The sequence below is a fragment of the Delphinus delphis genome, chromosome 8, assembly GCF_949987515.2.
Source record: "Delphinus delphis chromosome 8, mDelDel1.2, whole genome shotgun sequence".
Lineage (NCBI taxonomy): Eukaryota > Metazoa > Chordata > Mammalia > Artiodactyla > Delphinidae > Delphinus > Delphinus delphis.
Genome location: NC_082690.1, coordinates 67,404,675 through 67,426,563, shown reverse-complemented (window position 1 = coordinate 67,426,563; position 21,889 = coordinate 67,404,675). Strand labels below are relative to the sequence as shown.

At 45.4% G+C, this 21,889-nt stretch overlaps 2 protein-coding genes across 2 annotated transcripts in view; both read right to left on the bottom strand.

Annotated features, from left to right (window-relative positions):
• PARVA (parvin alpha) overlaps positions 1–4,232 on the bottom strand; it is a 179,387-nt gene extending 175,155 nt beyond the window's left edge. The window contains exons 1-2 of the mRNA XM_060018506.1: positions 3,884–4,232; positions 3,472–3,694 (exon numbers count right to left, since the gene is read on the bottom strand). Coding sequence (XP_059874489.1) covers positions 3,472–3,607 — 136 coding nt within the window. The 5' untranslated portion in view covers positions 3,608–3,694; positions 3,884–4,232. The remainder of the gene's footprint in view (positions 1–3,471; positions 3,695–3,883) is intronic.
• A 10,638-nt stretch (positions 4,233–14,870) lies between these two features.
• The window catches only part of MICAL2 (microtubule associated monooxygenase, calponin and LIM domain containing 2), a 222,435-nt gene continuing 215,416 nt past the window's right edge, over positions 14,871–21,889 (bottom strand). Inside the window, exons 36-37 of the mRNA XM_060018505.1 lie at positions 21,634–21,707; positions 14,871–18,307 (exon numbers count right to left, since the gene is read on the bottom strand). Of these exons, the coding sequence (XP_059874488.1) occupies positions 18,123–18,307; positions 21,634–21,707 (259 nt within the window). The 3' untranslated portion in view covers positions 14,871–18,122. The remainder of the gene's footprint in view (positions 18,308–21,633; positions 21,708–21,889) is intronic.

The window sequence follows — 21,889 nt, the reverse complement described above, 5'->3', positions numbered from 1 at the left end:
CAATCCAAGATAGGGAAGGGAATGATTTAGGAGCAACAAACATTAAAATGTCTTTGAGTGAGCTGGTAACAAGCTCAGAGAGAGCTGTGATGTTGCTGGCAGAATAAAGGAAAGCAGCCTCAGCTGCATTAACAGAATGTGGTGTCTCTGCTAGAACAAAGGAGGTGACAGCCCTGTCCTAACGGACCGGACTACCACCATACTGTGTTGACTTCTGGGCAGCTCACTTTGAGAGCCTGCTAGTTATTCTCTGTTTCTCAACACTCCCACTATGATCTACTCTCTGCATTGCTCTGCGCCCTAAGGGAGCTGACCCCGACGTATTGCATCACCCAGATTCCCTTGCCCTGGTGACTTCCCACGGGGTCTGGCCAATGGGAAGAACCAGCAAGAGGTTCAAGGGCAAGAAGAGAGAGAACATGCAAGTACCTCTTGCGCCACTGTCTCCCTGCTCCATCTCCACATTTCCGACAGTGGCTGTGTCCCTCTACAGCTACAGTTCCTATCAGGCAGCGCCCCTTCCATAGCTCCAGCTCTCAGTGGGTTGCGGTTTGCTCCCCTGGCCCTTCAGGCCTAGGGGTGGTAATGGCTTCCCCTTGGTGGTAACTCCTAGCTGTCTCAGCATCCTTCTGGGTTCTCTTCACCCTGCCCACATCTCTGTAAACAGTCCCTTCACCACATTATTTTTAAAATCCCAACTAATGTGCCCTTCTGTTTCTTGCGCAGACCCTGACTGAAACTGAAAAGATAGGATACCAGGGGGCCATGAAGCTCATCTGTGAGGACCAGCTACTGGAACAGAGGATGTTTGGACTGATCAAGGGGCTCCACAAAACAGGCTGGTCCACTTGGACAAAGTGAAGAGCCACCGTCCCACTCGTTCTCCTGGCTGCATGAACAGAATAGTAGACATACAGAGAGACCACCTTTGAGCTCAATATAAAGTAAACTTTTCTAAAGAGTTGGCAAAGTGGGGTGAGCACTTCTGGTAGGTCATGAGCTTCAGTAATTCTCAGGTGCCCAGTCTCAAGCTGGAGAGCCCATATCGGGAACACTGTAGGAAAAAGTTACAGGGATACCTAGGAAAAGACTCTCCAATCCAGGGTTTCACAATTTGTTACCAACTACACACTACTCACACAACGGTTTTCCGAAATAAGCACACTGGAGGGAGGGCAGGGACATTTTTGGGGATATGTTTTGCTGCTTCTCAATTCAATATAGAGAATAGAAGTCTAGTTCTTTGTATCAAACTTGATAATTCTCAACACTGAGTTCTTTTTCATGCTTTAAGATAACTCAGGAACATGAAACTTATTTTACATATCATCATCACAAACTTAAAAATGTTTATTCCCAAACCACTGAAGTCTATGAAAATAAAAAAATTTTTTAACTAAGCATCTTCTACCTACACACCAGTCACTAGCCCTTTTTCCGACTGTCACCTCATTATTCAAAATAAAAATCAGGATGCTACAAATAAATGGTGGAGAGGATGTGAAGAAAAGGGAACCCTTGTCTACTGTTGGTGGGAATGTAAATTGGTGCAGCCACTTTGGAAAACAGTATGGAGGGTCCTTAAAAAACTAAAAATAGAACTATCATATGACCCAGCAATTCCACTCCTGGGTATATATCTGGAAAAGATGAAAACTCTAATTCAAAAAGATACATGTACCCTAATGTTCATAGCAGCACTATTTACGATAGCCAAGATGTGGAACCAACCCAAGTGCCTATCAATAGATGACGGGATTAATAAGATGTGGTGTAAGAGAAAAACAAATACCGTATGCTAACACATATATATGGAATCTAAAAAAAAAAAAAAAAAGGTTCTAATGAACCCAGGGGCAGGACAGGAATAAAAATGCAGACGTAGAGAATGCACTTGAGGACACGGGGAGGGGGAAGAGTAAGATGGGACGAAGTGAGAGAGTACCACTGACATATATACACTACCAAATGTAAAACAGATAGCTAGTGGGAAGCAGCCGCATAGCACAGGGAGATCAGCTCAGGGCTTTGTGACCACCTAGAGGGGTGGGATAGGGAGGGGGGGAGGGAGACGCAAGAGGGAGGAGATATGGGGATATATGTATACGTACAGCTGATTCACTTTGTTATACAGCAGAAACTAACACAACATTGTAAAGCAACTATACTCCAATAAAGGTGTTTAAAAAAAATAGATGTGGTGCATATATATATATATATATATATATATATATATAGGAATATTACTCAGCCATAAAAAAGGAACACTGCCATTTGCAGCAACATGGATGGACCTAGAGAATATTAGGCTTAGTGAATTAAGTCAGACAAAGGCAAATACCGTATGATATCACATATATGTGGAATCTAAAAAAATAATACAAATGAATGTATATGCAAAGCAGAAACAGACTCACAGATATAGAAAACAAACTTGTGGTTATCAAAGGAAAGAGAGAAGCAGGGAGGGACAAGTTAGGGGTGTGAGATTACAGATACAAACTATTATATATAAAGTAGATACGCAACAAGGATATACTGTATAGCACAGGGAATTATACCCATTATCTTGTAATAATCTGCAAAAAATACTGAATCGCTATGCAGTACACCTGAAACAAACACAATATTGTAAATCAACTATACTTCAATTTAAAAAAAAAGGATGCAAAATCTGCCCATGGGACAAAATATTTTACATGTAAACTGTCCTGGAAAAAAATAAGATCACCTCAATTCACCCTGGTGAGAAAAAGGAAATGGTTTTTGCGAGAGCCCTTAACTCTTGAGTTCACAGAAGGGTCAGATCAGATCCCAGGATGCTACAAGTGTGTGTGTCTAATCGAGGTTTTCTCCTTGGGTGTGAGTTTATCATTTATCACAAGGCGGGACTGCTAGGACTGCCACCTCTCCACTCATTCGTTCGACAAACATTTGGTGTTGATCTACACATTAATAGAGCCCTGCTGGGCCCTGGGGACGGACGAGAGATCCAGAGGCCAAGGCTGCTACCGTACACTTCAGCAGGTCTAGGAAATGATCTGATTTCAAAGACCAATGAAGGCAAAGAGTGAGAATGACGGCGCCCAGAAAAGTTTCAGAAGAAACTTGGAAACTGCCAGCCTTCGGCGCGGAGAAGGCGGGGACTTGGGGCCCAGGGGAGGACGCCGCCTCCGGGCTGGCGGGCCCGGCCGCCTCCTCGGCCCCCGGCCCAGCGCGGGCGTCGCCTGGTTGCAGGCCCGAGTCGCCACACCCGATCGCCGCGGGGCCCAGGAGGGCAGCGCCCGGGCGACCCAGAGCAGGGCTGCGGCGAGGCCCGGCCCCATGAGACATTCCCGGGCAGCGCGCGCCCACACCGCCGCGCGCCCCGCTCCCCGGCGCCGGGCACCCGCGGCGCGCTCCCGCCCTGCCCGAGGAGCCCCGGCCCCTCGGCCCCCCTCCCGGCAGCTCGCCGGCCCGGGCCGCACTCACCCTCCTTGGCTTTCTTCCTCCGGGCCAGAGTTCCTCCGAGTTTCCCCAAGAAGGAGTCATCTTTCTTCCGGGACGGGGGCGACTTGGGAGTGGGGGACTTGGGGACAGACGGCGACTTCTGCGGGGAGGTGGCCATGGCGACGAAGCGGGCAGCCGCGGGCCGGTCGGGACGCGGAGCGGGCGCCGGGCGGACGCGGCGGGCGCGGCGGGACTGAGGCTGCGGCTTTCCAAACGGAAGCGGAATTATTCCAAGCATTTGAGGCAGCTCACGCTCGCCTTTCCCTTCCCTCTCTCCCTCCCTCGCGCCGCCCTCCGCCCTGAAAGGAGCTGCGCGCTCGGGGCCCGCGCCCCGCTGCTGCCCGGAGCAGGGAGGATGCCCCAGATCTGCCCCTTGCAGGATGTGCGGCCTTACCTGTTTCGGTGTGTATGACCCTCTCAGCCTGGGAGCCCTGGAGCCTGGAGGCCGTAGTTGCCCCGGCTCCGCACTCAGCAGAGTTCCTCGCTCCAACCCAGGGTTCAGTGATTGCTGAACTGAACCCACCTGCTACTCTGTCTCCCGCTGATTTGGCCCGGCTGCTGGGTGAGGAGCTCGCTCCTCCCCTGCATTTCAAACTGTAGTTATTAGGCCCGTGTCTTGTGCCCATGAAAGAGTGAGCCTGCTCAGGAAGAAATAGAGGGAACCAAAATGTGTTCGGGCCCCACCAGCTGGACACATCCAGCTGTTCCTGCACTTATCCATGACTGTCAACCTCCTCTACACCTCCAACCAAGAATGAGAAGTTTGAAGTTCATGAGTACAGGCCAACACCTAGAGACATCTGTGTTTCTAGCAGCTCAATGGCTTGTACAAAGGAGGATCCCAAATGTAGGTGGAAACATGAATGGGAAGGTACGGCCATCGGCTCCTGTGGGAACCGCCTCTCCACCCCTCCCCCACCCCCAACTTATCTTGCCTTAAATAAAAGCAACAGAGTGACAGGGGAGTGGCACAAAAGCCAGCATTTCAAGGACTCATGCTGGAAATGATTAAAAGGCACATTTTACTGTGCTTGGCCACTTGAGGTTCTCACTTGGGCTCCCCTGGCTGTCTTCGGGTCTCTTTTTCACACACACACACACACTCACACAACCCCTTGGCAACTGTGTTTCCTCCAAGTAGCTACAGCTGATTGACCCTGAGTGATCACCTGACCCAAAGGGCCCTAATGCTTGACTGGAGAGCAGCCAATCAGATAGTCTCCATCAAGAATCTAAGCTAGAGACAGTTGTCAGAAGTCCAGCACTTAGCGATGATAATGCAGACTCAAGACTGGGGGGGTCCATTTTTAGCCACAGGCCTGCCGATGAGTAGAGAAACAAAACAATGGAGCAACGAAGTGTGCTCAAGAAGCCTTGTGGTCTGAGTAATGAAAAACCATGGGAGTAGCTGCCTGGACCTAGAACCTCTTCTGAGGGCCTACCTGTAGTTCTCAGGAGGGCCATCTGTGCTTCCTTCTGAGGACATGTTCCTAAAGCCTTGTAATCACCCATCCACCTTTACTTGAGCCAGTCAGCCAACTAACAAGCAACGATTCCTGAGAACATAAATTTAACGAGGTGGTCAATAGATTCTCAGCAGATATGTGTTCATCTTGTCTTTGCTTAAGAGTCGTAATTTGACCTTTTTTGAAAGTTATGCTTTAGCTGTTTCCTCTTACCTAGTAGAAAGCAGAGAACTCACAATGACTGCTAGAATTCATGCGGGAGATTACAATAACCACCTGCTCCTGCACCACCACCCTGATAAACCTTAAAGACATGTTGAAACGTCAAAGTAGGTTCCCGTTTTGATTACATCATTCATAATTCTTGTGCAGGATATTTTATACATAAGGATATGTCCAAAATCTGATCTCCACCCTTGGAACTCTTATCGGGGAATCATGAGACACACACCTCAATAGCTGTGTGATCTTGGACAAGTTTACTCCCATTTCTGAGTCTCTGTTTCTTCATCTACAGAATGAAGTGGTGGGAGAACATAATGGTTCTCAAACCTGATTGTGCTTCACAGTCCCTTAGGGAGTTTGTTACAGTCATGGGCCCAGTCTCTAGAAATTCTGATTCAGTACATCTGAAGTGAAACCAAGGGATAGGTATTTTTTAACAGGGATTAATTACATCAGGTGATTTTGATGTAGCTGATTCATGCACTGATGTTCGGGCACCTAGAACCACTTCCAGTTCTGTGGTTCTCTATTCTTCACCAATTGCTGATCTCCGTATGCAGGGCTTAGGTTCTAAATACGACATGGTCAAATTTATACATGGAGATCTCTTAAACTGCTCATGCATGCTTTTGCATCTACACTCCTCTTTGGTAATTTTTATGCATACTAAAGTTTGAAAATGATTGAGCAAGACTAAATGGAGGAACAAACAAAGGCTTGATTGTGGGATGCTAGCTCCCGGGAACTACCAGCAAAATAAGGTGTAGAGAAGGCAAAGCTGAGTTTATTGTACACCATGGTAAGGAGATTCCTGCCTTGGTAGGGTCTTAGCAGCATCTTGGACTAGGGTAGAGCACAACAGGGATATTTCTAAGGTTTTGGAATCTGGTTTAAGGCAGGTCTTTCAGTGGGGTTAGTGCTTGATTAACTTTGGCTAAGGATTGTAATATACTAGGTTAGGATTGGTGGACACAGGGCAAGATTTTCAAAGAGTCTTGGAGGGTAAATAGTCTTTAATGTTATCTATTGAAAAGTTTAAGTGTTTTATGTTCATTTCAATGAGATTTGGGGGGAGGTTCTTGAACAATAAAGTTATTTGTAACTTTCATCTTTCTATGCAAGAGTTTTTTTTTGTGGTACGCGGGCCTCTCACTGTTGTGGTCTCTCCTGTTGTGGAGCACAGGCTCCGGACGCGCAGGCTCAGCGGCCATGGCTCACGGGCCCAGCCGCTCCGCGGCATGTGGGATCTTCCCGGACCGGGGCACGAACCCGTGTCCCCTGCATCGGCAGGCAGACGCTCAACCACTGCACCACCAAGGAACCCCGCAAGAGTTTTTTTGAATAGTTGAAGTTATATTGTTAAAGACAGGGGACTGGTAAAGTCCCGTTAAGGTGACAGTAACCTATATGGGTATGAATGGATTCCAAGGTCTCAGAATTATGCAGATGTCTTGTTATTCAAACTTTTCTGCCTCTTAGATAATTATCAATCTCTCTTGAAAGGCCAAGTGGAATGGATGCTGAATTATAAATCAGTGCTATTCAAAGTGTAGTCTGAAAACCAGTATTGTCTGCAAACTGCTGTTAGTCCTTGATGATCTAAATATAGAAACTAGAGTGTTTAGAAACTTTTATACAATTTAACAGTGCAATTTTATATTTATTCTTTTATATTGTATTTTACAAAAATATTGATCTACGATGGATTGGACCTTCACCGTAGATCGTTTGAAAAGCACTGTTCTAACTTGCACTGGTTTGCTTACAGATTTTTATACACTCTCTTTGTTTTTTTTTGTTTTTTTTTTTTTTTTTTTTTTTTGCGGTGCGCGGGCCTCTCACTGTTGTGGCCTCTCCCGTTGCGGAGAACAGGCTCCGGACGCGCAGGCTCCGGACGCGCAGGCTCAGCGGCCATGGCTCACGGGCCTAGCCCCTCCACGGCATGTGGGATCTTCCCGGACTGGAGCACGAACCCGTGTCCCCTGAATCGGCAGGCGAATTCTCAACCACTGCGCCACCAGGGAAGCCCTATACACTCTCTTTTGATATTATGCTTTTATAGTCCTTATGGATATGAATTGATCGGGTGTTTGTTCAAAGGTTAAATGACATAATATATTGGAAAGCACCTTGCATGGGGCCTGGCATTGAAGAAGACAGAATCTAAATCTAGCTTAATCAGGGACACACACTGCAGGCTGTTCATTGATAAGATGCAAAGAAGAACCTGCGCCAGCTCCCTCTAATCTAAATTGATACTTACAATCATGGCCCCACTGACCAGCTGCCCCTCTCATGCTTGGTCATTGGTTTCATCTTACCCAGGCGTTACATGATAAGGACAGCCTCATAAGTTACATGTGTGTTGCTGTGAGACTCTGCTGACTCTCTAGGCCAGTCTCTCTTTGAAATGTATACCTAAGCAAACTGTCCTGGGAGAGAATAACTCAGATTCCAGTCCTAGCTCAGTGGCTCGATGACCTTGGGCAAATATCTGTCCTTCCTGTACTTTCATTTCCATCATCAATAAAGTGAAACCAAGGTAGTTCCTACTAACTGAACATCCCACTTATCTTATGATCGACAGTTTCAATCTAGGTTATACCCAACAGAATGAGTACATTTGTGTACCTGTATACATGTTCTAGAAGATTCATAGCAGCACCATTCAAATGCCTATTAACAGTTGAATTGATAGGTAAATTGGGATAGTCACACAACGTAATGTTATACAGCGATGAGAATGAACAGTTTGCAACTCCAGAAGCAATAGGAATGTCTTTCACAATATGTTGAGTGAAAAAAAATTCAGACACAAAAGAGCCTATGCTGTATCATTCTATTCATATAAAGTTCAAAAAACAGGCGAAACTAGTCTCTGATGTTAGAGTCATGAAAATGATTAGGTTTGGGAGGGATAGTGACTAGAACAGGGAGGGGGGAAGGTATGAGAGAGGCTACTGGAGCTGGTGATGTTCTGTTTCTTGATCCGGGTGCTGATTACTTTGAAAATTCATGGAGTGTTTACTTAATAATTTGAGCAATTTTCTGTAAGTATATTGTACTTCAATAAAAGTTTACACACTTATCACAAAAATGACTGATTTTTTTTAAATGAAGCCATGGGATTGCATGCTCTGTAGGGTCCCCTTTACCTCTATGGTCGCCTTCTCCGACTCCCACGTTTAACTTATGAGCTGTTCTGATCACGTAACCCTTGAGTAAGATGAAACTGATGACCAGTGACCCACATCACTCAAAAATCCACTCAAACTAGGACAGTTCTGTCCCCAGACCTTCCCTTAGAAGGCCATTTTTCTAGCTAAGCACGTGCAGCCCTCAGCCACCCAGCATTGTTCCCATTCTGGTCCCCTCAGCAATTTCAACATGTAGGGCTTTGTGATTTACAAGGTAGGACCGTGTCATGGTGAAGGTCTGGGGTTCAAATTGCCATTCAGCAGCCAAATAACAGTATAATTTAACCTCTCTGTGCCTCAGTTTTCTCATCAAAATGAGTTCTCTCCTCATAAGCTTATTGGGACGATCAAGAGAGTTAGTATAAACAAACTACTCAGCTCAGTGCCCAGCAGATAACAAGTCTTGGTTCAATAAATATTCATTATTAGTATCTCTTTTGAGACTCATATGATATTATCGTTACCTCCATTACATAGATGAATAACTTGAAATTTGGAGAGTTTAAACTTGCTTCAGATCACATAGCAAATAACCGAGAGAATAATACTATAGCCTTTAGAATCTGTTCTGTCAAAGAGTCATAGAATCTACAGTTTTCAGCTAGGATTATAGTCCTTCAGAATAAAGACTATATTTCCCTAATAGGTGTGAGTACATGATTAAATTTCAACCAATGAGATGTAAGCAAAAGTGTTATATGACAGCTTCTAGGAGTCCTCCTAACAGTAGATGGGAATTGGATGTTCAGCTTCTCAGACCATCAGACTATGTGATACAGGCCAAGCCTCCCACTGAGAACAGCTGGAAAAGCTGGACAAAATGTAAACTAAATCTGTTTGAGAGCACTGGAAAGCTGACGGAACTTCCAGGGCCAAGATCTAGGAGAAGGAGGAAACCCAGAGAGGTGAGCCGGTCACTGGGACTACTTTCCCCCTAGCGGCACCTGCCAATTTCAGAGGCAGCAGCTGAAGAGGTTGAGCAGGGCAGTTGCCAACCTCACAAGTGTAGACAGACAGAAGTTCAGGTGGCACCAAACTGGGGGCCTCTAGTAAGGCCCCCTCGCTTTGGTTTGGGACTCCAAAAGATTTCACTCTAGTAGACAAAGAGAAAAGAAAGGCATTTTCAGTTAAAAAAAAACACACAACTGAGAAAAATTATTAATAAATAGCAGATCCAAACAAAAGGAAATACTAAAGTGGATGGCAGAAGGAAAATTGTTCCAGATGGAAGAAGAAAGAACAAATAAAAGGATAAATATATGGGTGCAGCTAAAAGAATGTTAACTACATAAAATGACAATAATAATGTCTTACAGGGTTTAAAAATACATAAATCAAATTAAAATGCACAAAAGCAAAAGCATTTAAATTGGGAAGTGAGTAAATGAAGTTAAGTTCTAAGATCCAGGCATCATCTGTGAAGAAGTAGAAGTAACAATTTATACTGGACTTTGATAAATCGAGGAATCATGTTGCAACCTCTAGGGTAACCATTAAAAGAATAGTAAAAGAGTAACTACTAAGATAATGGAGAGATAATTGGAGTGTGTGTGTTCCATTCAGACAGATTTCGTAAATTGTGTTTATATCTGTCATATTTAAGGCGACTTGTCTTTTGCATTCTATTTTGCTGTGTTCCTTTTTTGCTGCGTAGGTTAAAAACCCAGGATAGAGGTAAACTAAGCATCTCAAATCAAATTAAGGTAAAATTCAAACTGGAAGAGGCTTTCACTGGGGAAAGCTTCACATTCCCCAACTGTGAATACCATATGTTATGGGTTGAATTGTGTCCCCTAAAAAAGACAGGTTGAAGTCCTAACCCCTAGAACCTTAGAATATGACGTTATTTGGAAGTGGAGTCACTGCAGATGTAACTAGTTATGTTAAAATAGCATGTTAGGGGGCTTCCCTGGTGGCGCAGTGGTTGAGAGTCCGCCTGCCAATGCAGGGGACGTGGGTTTGTGCCCCGGTCCGGGAAGATCCCACATGCCACGGAGCGGCTGGGCCCGTGAGCCATGGCCGCTAAGCCTGCGCGTCCAGACCTGTGCTCCACAATGGGAGAGGCCACAACAGTGAGAGGCCCGCGTACCGCAAAAAAAAGCATGTTAGGTCATACTAGGTGGGCATCTAATACAGTAAGACCAGTTAGGAGAGGATGGAATTTAGACCCTGACATGCACAGAGGAAAGATGATGTGAAAACACATGGGAGGAAGAGGCCCACTGGAATTGTGCTGTCACAGCCAAGGAATGCCTGGGGCCACCAAAAGCTGGAAGAGACCAGAAAATACCCTCCCCTAGGGGCTTGAGAGGAAGCATGCCTGGAAGTCACCTTCATTTTGGACTTCTGGCCTCCAGAACTGGGAGAGAGTAAATTTCTGTTGTTTTAAGCCACCCAGTTTGTGGTGCTTTGTTACAGCAGCCCTAGGAAACTGATATACCATCTAAGGGACAATATGGGAGGCGCCTGCAGATCATGAAGAGGGTTTTACAAAGGGTCTGGATCCCAATCAGTCATTGGAGGTTGTTTGACTACATCAAAGCAGCGGGATCAGGGGATGTGGAGAGAAGCTAGACAGAGCCTCTTGGAGACCTCTTTAATCACTGAAAGCAAGGTATGCTCACGGGATGAAAAGAATGTGTGAAATGAAATGGTTCTGGACTCAGAGCCTTAAGTGAGAATTCCTATTGCACATTCCCCTCAGGAACTCTGGGATATTAGCAGTGGCCTTCGAAGACCAGGCTGCCAGTGGGCATGTCCTTCAGGGGTCCTACTTGCTGAGGGCAGGGGTGGGCAAGGGCTTCTCTAGGTGAGCAGGGAATGCATTGGACCAGGGGGAACGTTGGTAGACCTCAGCCTTGGTTTGTGACATGGTGGACTGAGGGTGGGGATGGTTTTGAGGCTCCCACAGATGATGCTATTCAAATGGCCTCTGATCCAGCCATGGCGGAATGTGTCCCAAGTTCTCAGAGACAGGTGACCTGCTTACCTATTCTTCAGGTGCCTAGGGATGAACTGTAAACATTAGTAGGGGGATTTCCTCACCTGAGCATGATAGCTGAGCGTCACCTACATGTAGAGTTGAAGCCACTAAAATCAGTGGCTCCTACTTATTTAGCAGAGGACTGGAGAACCCTCCAAAGAATCAGCAGCAGGGGTGAAGATTTTAAGGATAGAAAGGGGCAGTTGCCACCCACTTCAGACTCAGCTACGTAAGAGTACCTGGGGTTCCAGTGATTCTGTTGGTGTGGTCTGTGTCACAGGCCACCGAGATAATTCCCAAGGTCTCCCCTACCCCTTCCCAGGGCAGGTAATCAGGGGAGCAAGGTCTTCTTTGTCACGGATGTAATCCGTTGTAATCCATCTTCTTCCCACACCCACCTCCAGGCTTGTGTGGTCTGGAGGAGCGAGAGTCTTTGCTTTCATCTTTGCTGGGGAAGATATTACGGCTTTTCATACTTAAGTGTTTCCTTTTAGGGAGTAAGGTTAGAAGTACTACATCTGATGGGGAGATGCAACCGAATCACCAGGGCCAGAGAGTGTCTTCAAGGTGTCCTTGAAGAACCGTTGGCCAAAAAAGATCTGTAAGAGGCTGGGTATTTGGTCAGCAGAGGCCAACTCAGAGAGTCCCAAAAGGTAGGTGACGATGCTCTGAGAAGTGCATTTCTTGGTCTTGTTTACTGTGGAAACTGCCCATTCTTTTCCGTTCTGCTGAGATCTGAGGTGTTGTTTTCTGTTTCTGCTGTCAGGATTTGAACAGTTTGAGATTCACCATGGCCATCCCGACTCTAAAGTTATAGGCTAGCCATTTCCATTTTAAAATTGGAGCCTATGTAGGGCAGACTCACTCTCGCAAGGAACATGCAAGGTAGGGAGGAGGGGAGGGAGGCAGGGAGAGAGGATCAGCCCCACTTCACAGATAAAGACACTGAGGCACAGCTGAGCTGTTCAGTGTCATCCAGTGAGCAGTGGCAGAGCTGGAATCTGGGCCCTGAGTTAGTGACTCATGCTCAGCTTACCATGAATAATTATACTTGTTGATTTTTTCTTGAGACACACACACACACACATACACACATATCCCCCAAATTCTTAGGGAACCATTTTCTGCTTTTCTGGCGATAGGCAGGGGACTGAATTCTTGTGCCTCTGGTGTACGGGGAACTGATGCCCTGCATCAGGTTATTTCAGTGTCACACAGGCCCCCGAGTGCTGTTTCCCAGTGAGCCCTGTATTGCTCCCCTCTCCACCTCTGCGCACTCTCTGTAAGCACCTGCAGAAGCCAGCTCGCTCTCAGCTGGTTCCCAACCCACTCCCTGGTCCTTCCTCTCCCATCCCCTTGGCCCTGTGCTCTCAGCCCCCTACCCTTGGGACTGGGGATTGGATTGTATAGTGCAATTTCGGGCAAAAAGTCCCCTTGGGGGGTGGGTCCACGGCAGTGCGTCGGCAGTACCTGATCCCCCAGGATAAAACAAGATGCCTGTTCCTAGAGTATCATGGTTACTGTAAGATTTTGTGAGCAGTGGTGGAGGTTAGGTAATTTAACTGTTTAAACGATTGTTTTTGTGTTTGAGTATATATAGATGTAGAATAGAAGGAAAAAAAAAACACTTCAAAGTGGCAGCTTGGGCTTTTAATGCCAGATTTCCCTGAGCAGGGCTGGGCACTGGTGTGTTGGGAGAGGGTAGCAATGAGAACAGATCTAGGAAAGGAAGGGAAGGAACAGGTAGGCACAAGGCACAAGTGTGGGTGGGGACACAGAGAGAGGTCATACGGCCTGGCGTCAAGGGCCTGGGCTCTAGAGGCCAGCATCTGGGCCCAGCCCCAGTTTCACCACTTTGTACCTGGACTACCAGGTGAGCTCCTGGGCCTCTTGTGTCTCCGTCTCATCATCTCAAAATGGGGCAATGTTTATCTTAAGGATTTTGTTTTCAGAATTAAATGGAATAATGCACCTCCAGAGCTTATTACAGCACCTGGCAGGTGAGGTGAGCTGCATTCACGGGATCTATTACCGTTATCAGGGTCAGAGGGCTCCTCAGGGGAGCTGTGACAGCATAGGTCTTGCTTTTTTTGTTTCTAGAAAGGAGCTGGGAGAGGGAGTGAGTGTCAAATTACCCATCCTGCCCTGAAGGCTGAGGGGTGGTGAGAGAAGCCCTGTGGGCAAGTGAGCCCCAGCATGGGCGCAAGGAAAGCTTGCAGAACGCCACGGAAGGTGGCTGGTCTTTCCCTTGGCATGTGAGCGCTTGTGAAACAGGAGCTCTCATCTGCATTTATGTTTACTTTCTGTTGACAGTCAATGTAAAAAAGGAATCATTTCAAATATTCCACCAGCAGACAAGCGCTTCCGAACAATGCAGAACTCAGTGTGAAATGATGGGGAACAGACACTTGACTCACCTGATGCGGCAATTCTGGTGAATCACGTGCTCACGTTTCATGAATTTGCAATGCCGGGATTAAGAACAGAAACAAACAAATAAACCAAAAACTTCAGTCCTGAAAGGGTGTGAGTTGAAGGAAGGGGCCAGCTCTGTGCAGAGGTGAGTATTCCTGTTGCATGAATGAAATACAAAACCGGGTTGTACCGGGTAAGAGAAATGGGAGCTGGGACAGGAGTGGCCCCCTCTCTCCCCCTCCCCAGCTCTGAGAACAGCTTTCTTTGTTGAGAGAATACACCTGAGGCAAGCCTTCTTCGCTTCTCCTCCCACTCACATCCAGGTAAGTCCTGCCAGGTGCCCCGGTGGGAATAAAGCATCCAATGATACTTCACAGACTCCTACATGAAATCAAAGCTTTGCTCACGTCCTTTCACTGGAATAAAGAAATGAAACGGACGCTGCCCTCAGAGGTGCCAGACCAAACCCGCATGTTTGGATTCCTTCTACAGAAAACCATTTGTTTTGGGTTCATTTCGGTATTTATAGCAGTGCACATGTAACACATTTCAATCCACGTGAATAGTTCCCAATTGCTGAAGCAAATTAATCTTTCACAAGCCACTCAGCAGTGAGGTTAGAAGATAAACAGTAGGTGAAACAGTACCCGCTCCCCTGTACGTGGACCTTCTTATTACAATAAACTCCTACATTTGAGCTTGCTACATCCAATGACTGCCACTCTCTCCGTTCATGTGGCAGCCCCAGCTGCCCCCTGCCACCTCTGCCCTGCTGAGGGAGTTCTCTCATCAACTGCCTGGGTGAGACATGCTGCCGTTTTCAGTTTGGAAGGAAAAGCCTGTAAATCTGCTTCCTGGGAAGGCAGACACTGCTGAATCGTCATCTGCCTCCAGAATGCAGGAAACATCAATTTCATTGCAGCTCGTCAGAGCTGCAAACACCTGCCACTTCCTTTCTCAGTTGCAATTAATATGCTGCATCTCAACATCCCTTGATTCCAAGCAGCCTAACACTGCCGAAGTCCAGGTTTAAATGAAACAGTATAAGCTGAGGTTATTTTTCACAGTTTTAGAAACATGAACTTGTGTTTTTATTGCCAAAGAAGCACTACAAATAGTTGGGGAGATAAGTCTTTGTGCTTGAGATAAATGTGAGAAGAATAGGTTGATGATTATAATAAAAACGGCTCTTTATTTTATTTTTTTTATTTCTTTGGGAATGGTACTTGTTTATCTTTGTATTTACTTGCGGGTGGAGGAATAATGTTCTTTCTGTATCCTTACATCTAGCACAGGGTTGCTGAATCCCACAGGTATTTGGAAGATGTTTATTAAACACATAAATAAATGAATGGTTTGGGAGAGCAAGTTTAAGAACGGTCCTCTTGGTCCAGCTTACGTAAAATTCTGAAGTTTTCATTGTGAGCCTTTTGGTTTAACTTAGAAGCTGTGTGAGACTACGAAATGTGACCTGAGGCTGGGGCTTTCTGTCTCATTCAGAGTCCTAAATGGCTCAGCCTTGATCACAAGTGTTATTTTATGGGAAAGTGAAGGCTCCGTCTGTTTTCATCATAATCCTACCCATACCGTATACACAGAAACTGTCTTCAAATGGTACAATGTTTTACCTTTTGAGGTCTTAGAACTTTCTCTATTGCAATCATTTAACATAGTTCAACAGCCACAATATTTGTATCCTTTTGGAAATGATCATTAAAATGGTTTTTAAGTACTGGGAAAACTGAAAGCCCGTGTAAGTAGAAGGCTGTTAAATATGAGGTCTGTGTTTTAACTTGGCCAGATAAGACTCAGCCTTAAACCGCAGAACATAATCCTTGGAAGGGAAAGTGAGCAAACTGCTTCTCTCATCTATCAACAGAATACTGGGGTCAAGAACCACCTTCTTTCTTGCCCCTCTTGGGAGAATCTTTCTTTTAAACCAAAATAGAACAAATTAAAATAAGTGGCAATTAATCCTTTTGCACAAAAACAACCCAGACACTACATATCTGAGCATCATCTGTTAAACGTATGCAAGCAGCAAATGGTGACCGGGCTTGAATAATTCTACCCATTCTAGAAGGAAAACTGAAGTTGTGTATCTTTCTTAAAATGAATTAACATTCCTACGCGTCTGTAGTCTTACCTCTGAATGCCTGATGGCAGAAAATATTATCTTGACTATCTCCATAAATCTTTAATACTATACAACTTATTGCCCCAAACCTCTGGGTTACTTGCATATTAAATAGCTTATATACCAATAGCTTAGTGCTAATAGGTCTTCTCCAAATTATAACACAGGAAAACCAGAATAATGAGGAAATCATATTAGCCGTTTCCACCAAATATACAAATAAATAAAAATAGATAAATAACCCTAAGTGGCACAGTTTTCAGAGAGAGAGAGAGAAAGAGAGAGAAATAGATGCTTGTAAATATTTCCTAATAATAGAATTCAGGCACTAGAAGACCTGATTATTAAAAGAAAAAAGAAAAGAGAAAGAAAAAGGAAGGAGAGAAGAAAGAAAAAGAACTACAACCTTTGGAACTTGGTATATGCATGGAAAGGTTGTGTTTTAATACCACCCAAAATGTTGGCTGACTCAGGAAATCCAAGCACACTTCTAATTTCCGGCTTCTCAGCTGACCAGATTGGTGTGCACGGACAGCATCTCGGACAAAAGTGGTTTATGGGTTAACTTATACTGAGGTAAGTTAGCTCTCCAGGCAGTTGCAAAGCACCATTTGTCCACCAATACATTTAAACACTTGTAGAAATGACAGGCCAAACATACAACAAAGAGTTCTTCAGTCTGTCTTATGTCAATGATGGACTGACTCCTCAAAGAATCCCACTGAGGGAAAACAATCAAATACTTTATGACAACAAATCATCATTTAAAATCTTTTCTTTGGTTCCCCTATGAACAGTCAAGATGTCCCAGGAATCCCACGCCAGTGCACAAACTCCATCTCCCAGCTTTCTTTTCACATTGAAAATGTCATCAAAGAATCCATTACCCACTTTGGGATTTGGTAAATGGGACCACTGCTCCCCACTCTACCTTGAAGGCAGAGGTGGCCTTGTCTTGTCGTGGATTTCCTGGGCAATCCCTGGAGACAGTGTCAGAGATGTTTAGACCTAAGACCACCACTGAGGAGCATCCCTCACCTGGATCACTAGAATGTTCATTTTTAGTAGCAGCATCAACCTCACCAATATTTTATCAACAAATGAAAGAGTTTTATAATATTTTTTGCCATTACCAATAGTTACAAAAAAAGTGCTTCAAAATTATTCATTTTCTAGAAACGTTTTTCACTATGTTGCAGCGGCAATAAGGAGAGTGCTCTGGGGGGAAAAAAAAAAGCTTTTCTAAGCCAACAGCATTTGGTGTTAACTAACAGTCCTGCTGGTATGAAGTCAAAGTTTTATTTCCTTTTTTCCTTCTTTTTTTTTTAAAATAAAATTAAGGCTCAAATGTTCTATTAAACTCTCATTGCTTATGTATATTATATTAAGGCTTATAACTACACCTGGTAAATTAAATTCACCCTGGATTGAATTAACACCTGCTATATGAATTATTTGCTTTATGTAATCAGTAATCTCAAGGTTTCTTCTCTTTCTCTGGAAACACAATTTAAATATTAACCTAATCTTTAAACTGCGGCTGCTTCTTTCTGACATTTGGAAACCGGTCATCCATGCAAAAAAAAGGCAAATATGGATATATTAATGAAAAGGCAGCTTCTTAAAAATCTTTAGATGTGTAACTCAATGAATTTGGGAAGGGAAAATGATGAAAGCAGCACGAAAATCAATCTCTGTGTCACTTTCTACGGAAAACAATGCTGATCATCTGTCACGGTCACCTCCAATTTAAGAGACCCACTGAAGGTGACTGCCAATTTCAAAAGAGTCTTTGTATTTTCTTCATTATAATCCCTGGAAGGATCTTGGGCAGCTGGAGTACATATGAGAGGATCTTAAATTCTTTTAAAAATATTGCAGGGGGGCTTCCCTGGTGGCGCAGTGGTTGGGAGTCCGCCTGCCGATGCAGGGGACACGGGTTCGTGCCCCGGTCCGGGAAGATCCCAAATGCCGCGGAGCGGCTGGGCCCGTGAGCCATGGCCGCTGAGCGTGCGCGTCCGGAGCCTGTGCTCCGCAACAGGAGAGGCCACAACAGTGAGAGGCCCACGTACCGCAAAAAAAATATATATATATATTGCAGCATGGTGTAAGTTACGTTCCAGGTTTGACATATCCTGTGAAAGGAAGAAGAAGAGAGTGAAGGGTGCTTGGCCTGATCTGGTCCTCGGCTTGCTCCCTGTGGGGCTTCCTCATGTCCTGCTCAGCTGACAGCCCCTGGAGAATATGAAGCTTTCAAAGCGCTGGTCTTCAGCCTTTTCTTGTACGCGTTGTTCCTCTAAGGAATCCACCAGTTTGTCCCTTTGCTCAATTACTTGCATCATCTTGGTGAGTATTTCTTGCTCCTCATTCAGATCATTCTCATCTTTCTGGCTCTCTACAGAAACAAACAAACAAATAAAAATAAGTAAAAAATAAGAACAAACTAAAACACCCACATTGGACTTCAGGTAAGATTTGACCCCAGGAGAACTTTTGGCACGGGCATTCTTGACTGTTCTGGACTTGTTCTGCCCTTTAATTTCCATGGAGAAAACAAGGAAATGAATTTAACACCAGGGACCTGCCCTCCAAGTCACAGATTAGAAAGGTGGGTGCTTTGTGCTGCTGTCAGCTCGGTTTTCATCTTGAGACTCTATATAAAGTGACAGGGAAAACCCCTTTGTGAGAAAAAGAAGTTAATACCAGCCAAGTCCTGCCAAGCCCTCCAACCTGCCCTCCCCTCACAAAAAAGAAACCAACAAGGCAACACAAAGGCGGTTTCCCCTAAACATGTCTGAGCAAAGCGATCTGTGAGAAAAGTTTCTCAGTAAACCATCCGCGTCAGTGGAAGCTATTTCAATGATGAGAATCCTTTTTTCATTTGTAGTTAATGACAAATTGCAGCCTTTGAATAGAGACCAGGCGGCAGCCAAGTGAGGTTATGGCTGGCCGCTAGGAGGATGTTTCCACACTGTGACTATGCTTCTCCCTGAGTACATGACCTTCTTCCTAATTGGCCCGAGACATTCGATTGCCTCAGGGAGACAAGATTTTTATAAAAGGAAGGAAAAGAGTAAGAAACAGGTAGTAATGACTTTCTGACACTCAAAATAGGATTTTAAAGGCAGATTTTAAATCTTGTCAACCAGATTATTGCCTTGGGAGAAGACTCTATATAGCTCTTCCTACTTAACACACTGGGACTAGGTGGTGGGCCGGATACCAGAGCAGAGATGGTACCACTGTCTCTTGCATCAGGCTGACGTCTGAGAACAGTGTCAGGAATAAGGTACATATGACAAAAGGGAAATAAAGAGGCACCGTTCTCTTTGCAGCTCATGTTTGATGGGAGGGAGGAGAGAGAGGCCGGAGAAGATAAAGGTGAGGGCCCTGGGCTCCAGTCTCTCCGTTCTGGGCCTTGGAAGCCCCCAAAGAGGCAGGGAATGTCACATCATTTGATGGGAGCACTGGGGGGCTGAGGGACTCTTGCCCTGCCCCTTGCTTGGAACTCTGGGAAGAGGCCAGCTGGAAAGGCGCCCTGTGTGTAAACGTGGGACAGGTAGAACTTCATGGCTGAGCAGAGAAGAGGGGTCTGGGTGTGGCTCCCCAGATCTTGATCTGCTGTGTGTGGCACACATTGGTAGAGCCTAGAAATGTCCACTTGCCCCAGAGGTGCAAAGGTAGACGGCCACTGGGCCTGCCATGGGGCTCCCCATGATGAGGGATGGAGTGGCCTCACAGTGGAGACTGTCTGGCCAGGCTGAGTGGAGGATGTGCTGAGGTGAGGCTGGGCGAGGCCAGGAGTGAGGCTCCAGGCACGCTGAGAGAATGGCCAGGCTATGGGTCAGGCCAGCCACACACCTTGGCTGCAAATGCCAGCAGAGACAGTGACGGCCTGATGACAGGAGACAGCTATGTGGGAGTCAGTGAGTCAGAGAAACCCACACAGACTTCCAGTGCTGTCAAGTCACACAAACCCGCCTCTCGCCATTACCTGGAGGTCACCTTAAGAATCAAGCAGATGCAAGGGGTGGCAATCTGCAAGACTGAACATTTTCATCCCCCAAAGACTGAGCATTTCCTAGAGGGATGGCATCAGCCTAAATTATTGCAGCAGACTAAGTTTACAAGAGAGGGATAAAAAAAGTTCCCTTTCCTCCCTCCCTCCCTCCCTCCCTCCCCCTCCCCCTCGCCTCCCCCTCCCCCTCCCTCCCTGTCTCCCTCCCTCCCTCCCTTCCTCCCTTCCTTCCTTCCTCCCTTCCTTCCTGCCTTCCTTTTCTTCTTGATAACTAGTGGTATGAAGGTTTCGTGCAAGATGACAAGGCAAAATGAAGAAGCCATATTTTTTTGTATACCCCAGAAGAGTGAGAAGATGTATGACCATCATTCTTTAGTAAGAATTTTTAAAAAAAAAAGATTCAAAAGTGACTAATGGAGTCTTTGGTGGTATGTATTTTACCACCCTGATATGGAGCAAATTAAAATTTTTATGAGATGTGTAAGTGAGATATTAGTTATATTGTACAGTTTGTTAATTTAGGTACACTTCAGTATTCATGCCCCTTATTTGATTATCAACACAAAAAAATTAAAATTCCTCTCTCAGTTTTGGTTTGTCAATGATGGAACCATCTGAGCCCCTTCGGACGAATAAAAGATGATGTATGCCACTTTTATCCATTCTGTACAGAGCAGTTCTCTAAGGATTTTGTTAGAAATAGTTTTCTACTGCTATAAAGAAACAATCTACAAACACTACTATGTGAAAAAGAACAGGAGACCCCCAAGTCTGTGATGATCTGTTCCCAAGTCTTAGACCCATCATTTACGTTGAGCATGCTTTTTAAGTTCTCAGGGACTCGGTTTTCTAATCTGTGAAATGGGGATAAAATACCTAAATAAGAACGATCATGATGAAAATGTCTCATATTTACTAAGGGCTTGCTCTGAAGCAGGTAACCCATAGGTAGGTGCAATGTTCGGTCCATGAGGTATACAGAAATGATTTAACTTGCTCTTTCAGACTTAGGTCTAAATGTAGGAAAGCCATGCACGGATCTGGCCCCCCAAACATACAGGCACAGAACAGAGTGAATATGCCTCGCAGGCTGGAGCCTATGAATGCATAAATCAGTATATGGTGTCAATTAAGTTTATTTCAACTCTCCCTCCTTCATGGTGAAAATAATTTTCTCATGTGTGATGCCCTGGCCCAGCCCGTGGTGGGAAGGATGCTTCCTTTCCATTCCCCAGTGCCTGGCAGAACCAGGCCTGCCTTCTTCTGTGCTCCCAAAGCACGTAAGTCATGACCCTCATCTCACTGTGTCATAACTACTGGTCTGGGTGTCAGTCTCCCGAGTGAGGCCACAGGGCAGGGTTGCTCTTCTCCATCTGCCAGGCCCACTCTAGATTCTCAACAAATATTTCTTAAATGAATGGATGGATAAGTGAATGAATGCGTGACTAAATGACTTTGTTCCTATTAGCACATGGGATGGAGCTAAATGCTGCTCTCACGGCCCCAGTGAATGAAGCTAAGAAGGACCTGCTGTGCTCTGGTGGGGGCAGAGGAAGGCTGGCTTTGTGCCCCCTCTGACTTCCAGGCTGGTGACACAAGGCAGGAAGAGCGCTCCACTCTGCAATGTGCAGCATGTTCTGGTCACGTGTCTTCATGGGGGAAAACGTCTTTAACAAAGGCCCCAGACATATCACCATACTCACCCTCCTTGAGCATTTTTTCTCTTAATTTCTGCTCCAGTCTGCTTTGATGATCTTCTAATTCTAGTTCTCGGGCCCTGGGGATGAGAGAATGTTCAAACTTTGTAAATACTGGAGATCTGTGTAGAAATATTGACTAACAAACCCATTGACCGTAGCAACTGCATTCTTTTTTCTTTATTAAAACTGGGGTCTTGGGGGCTTCCCTGGTGGCGCAGTGGTTGAGGGTCCGCCTGCCGATGCAGGGGACATGGGTTCG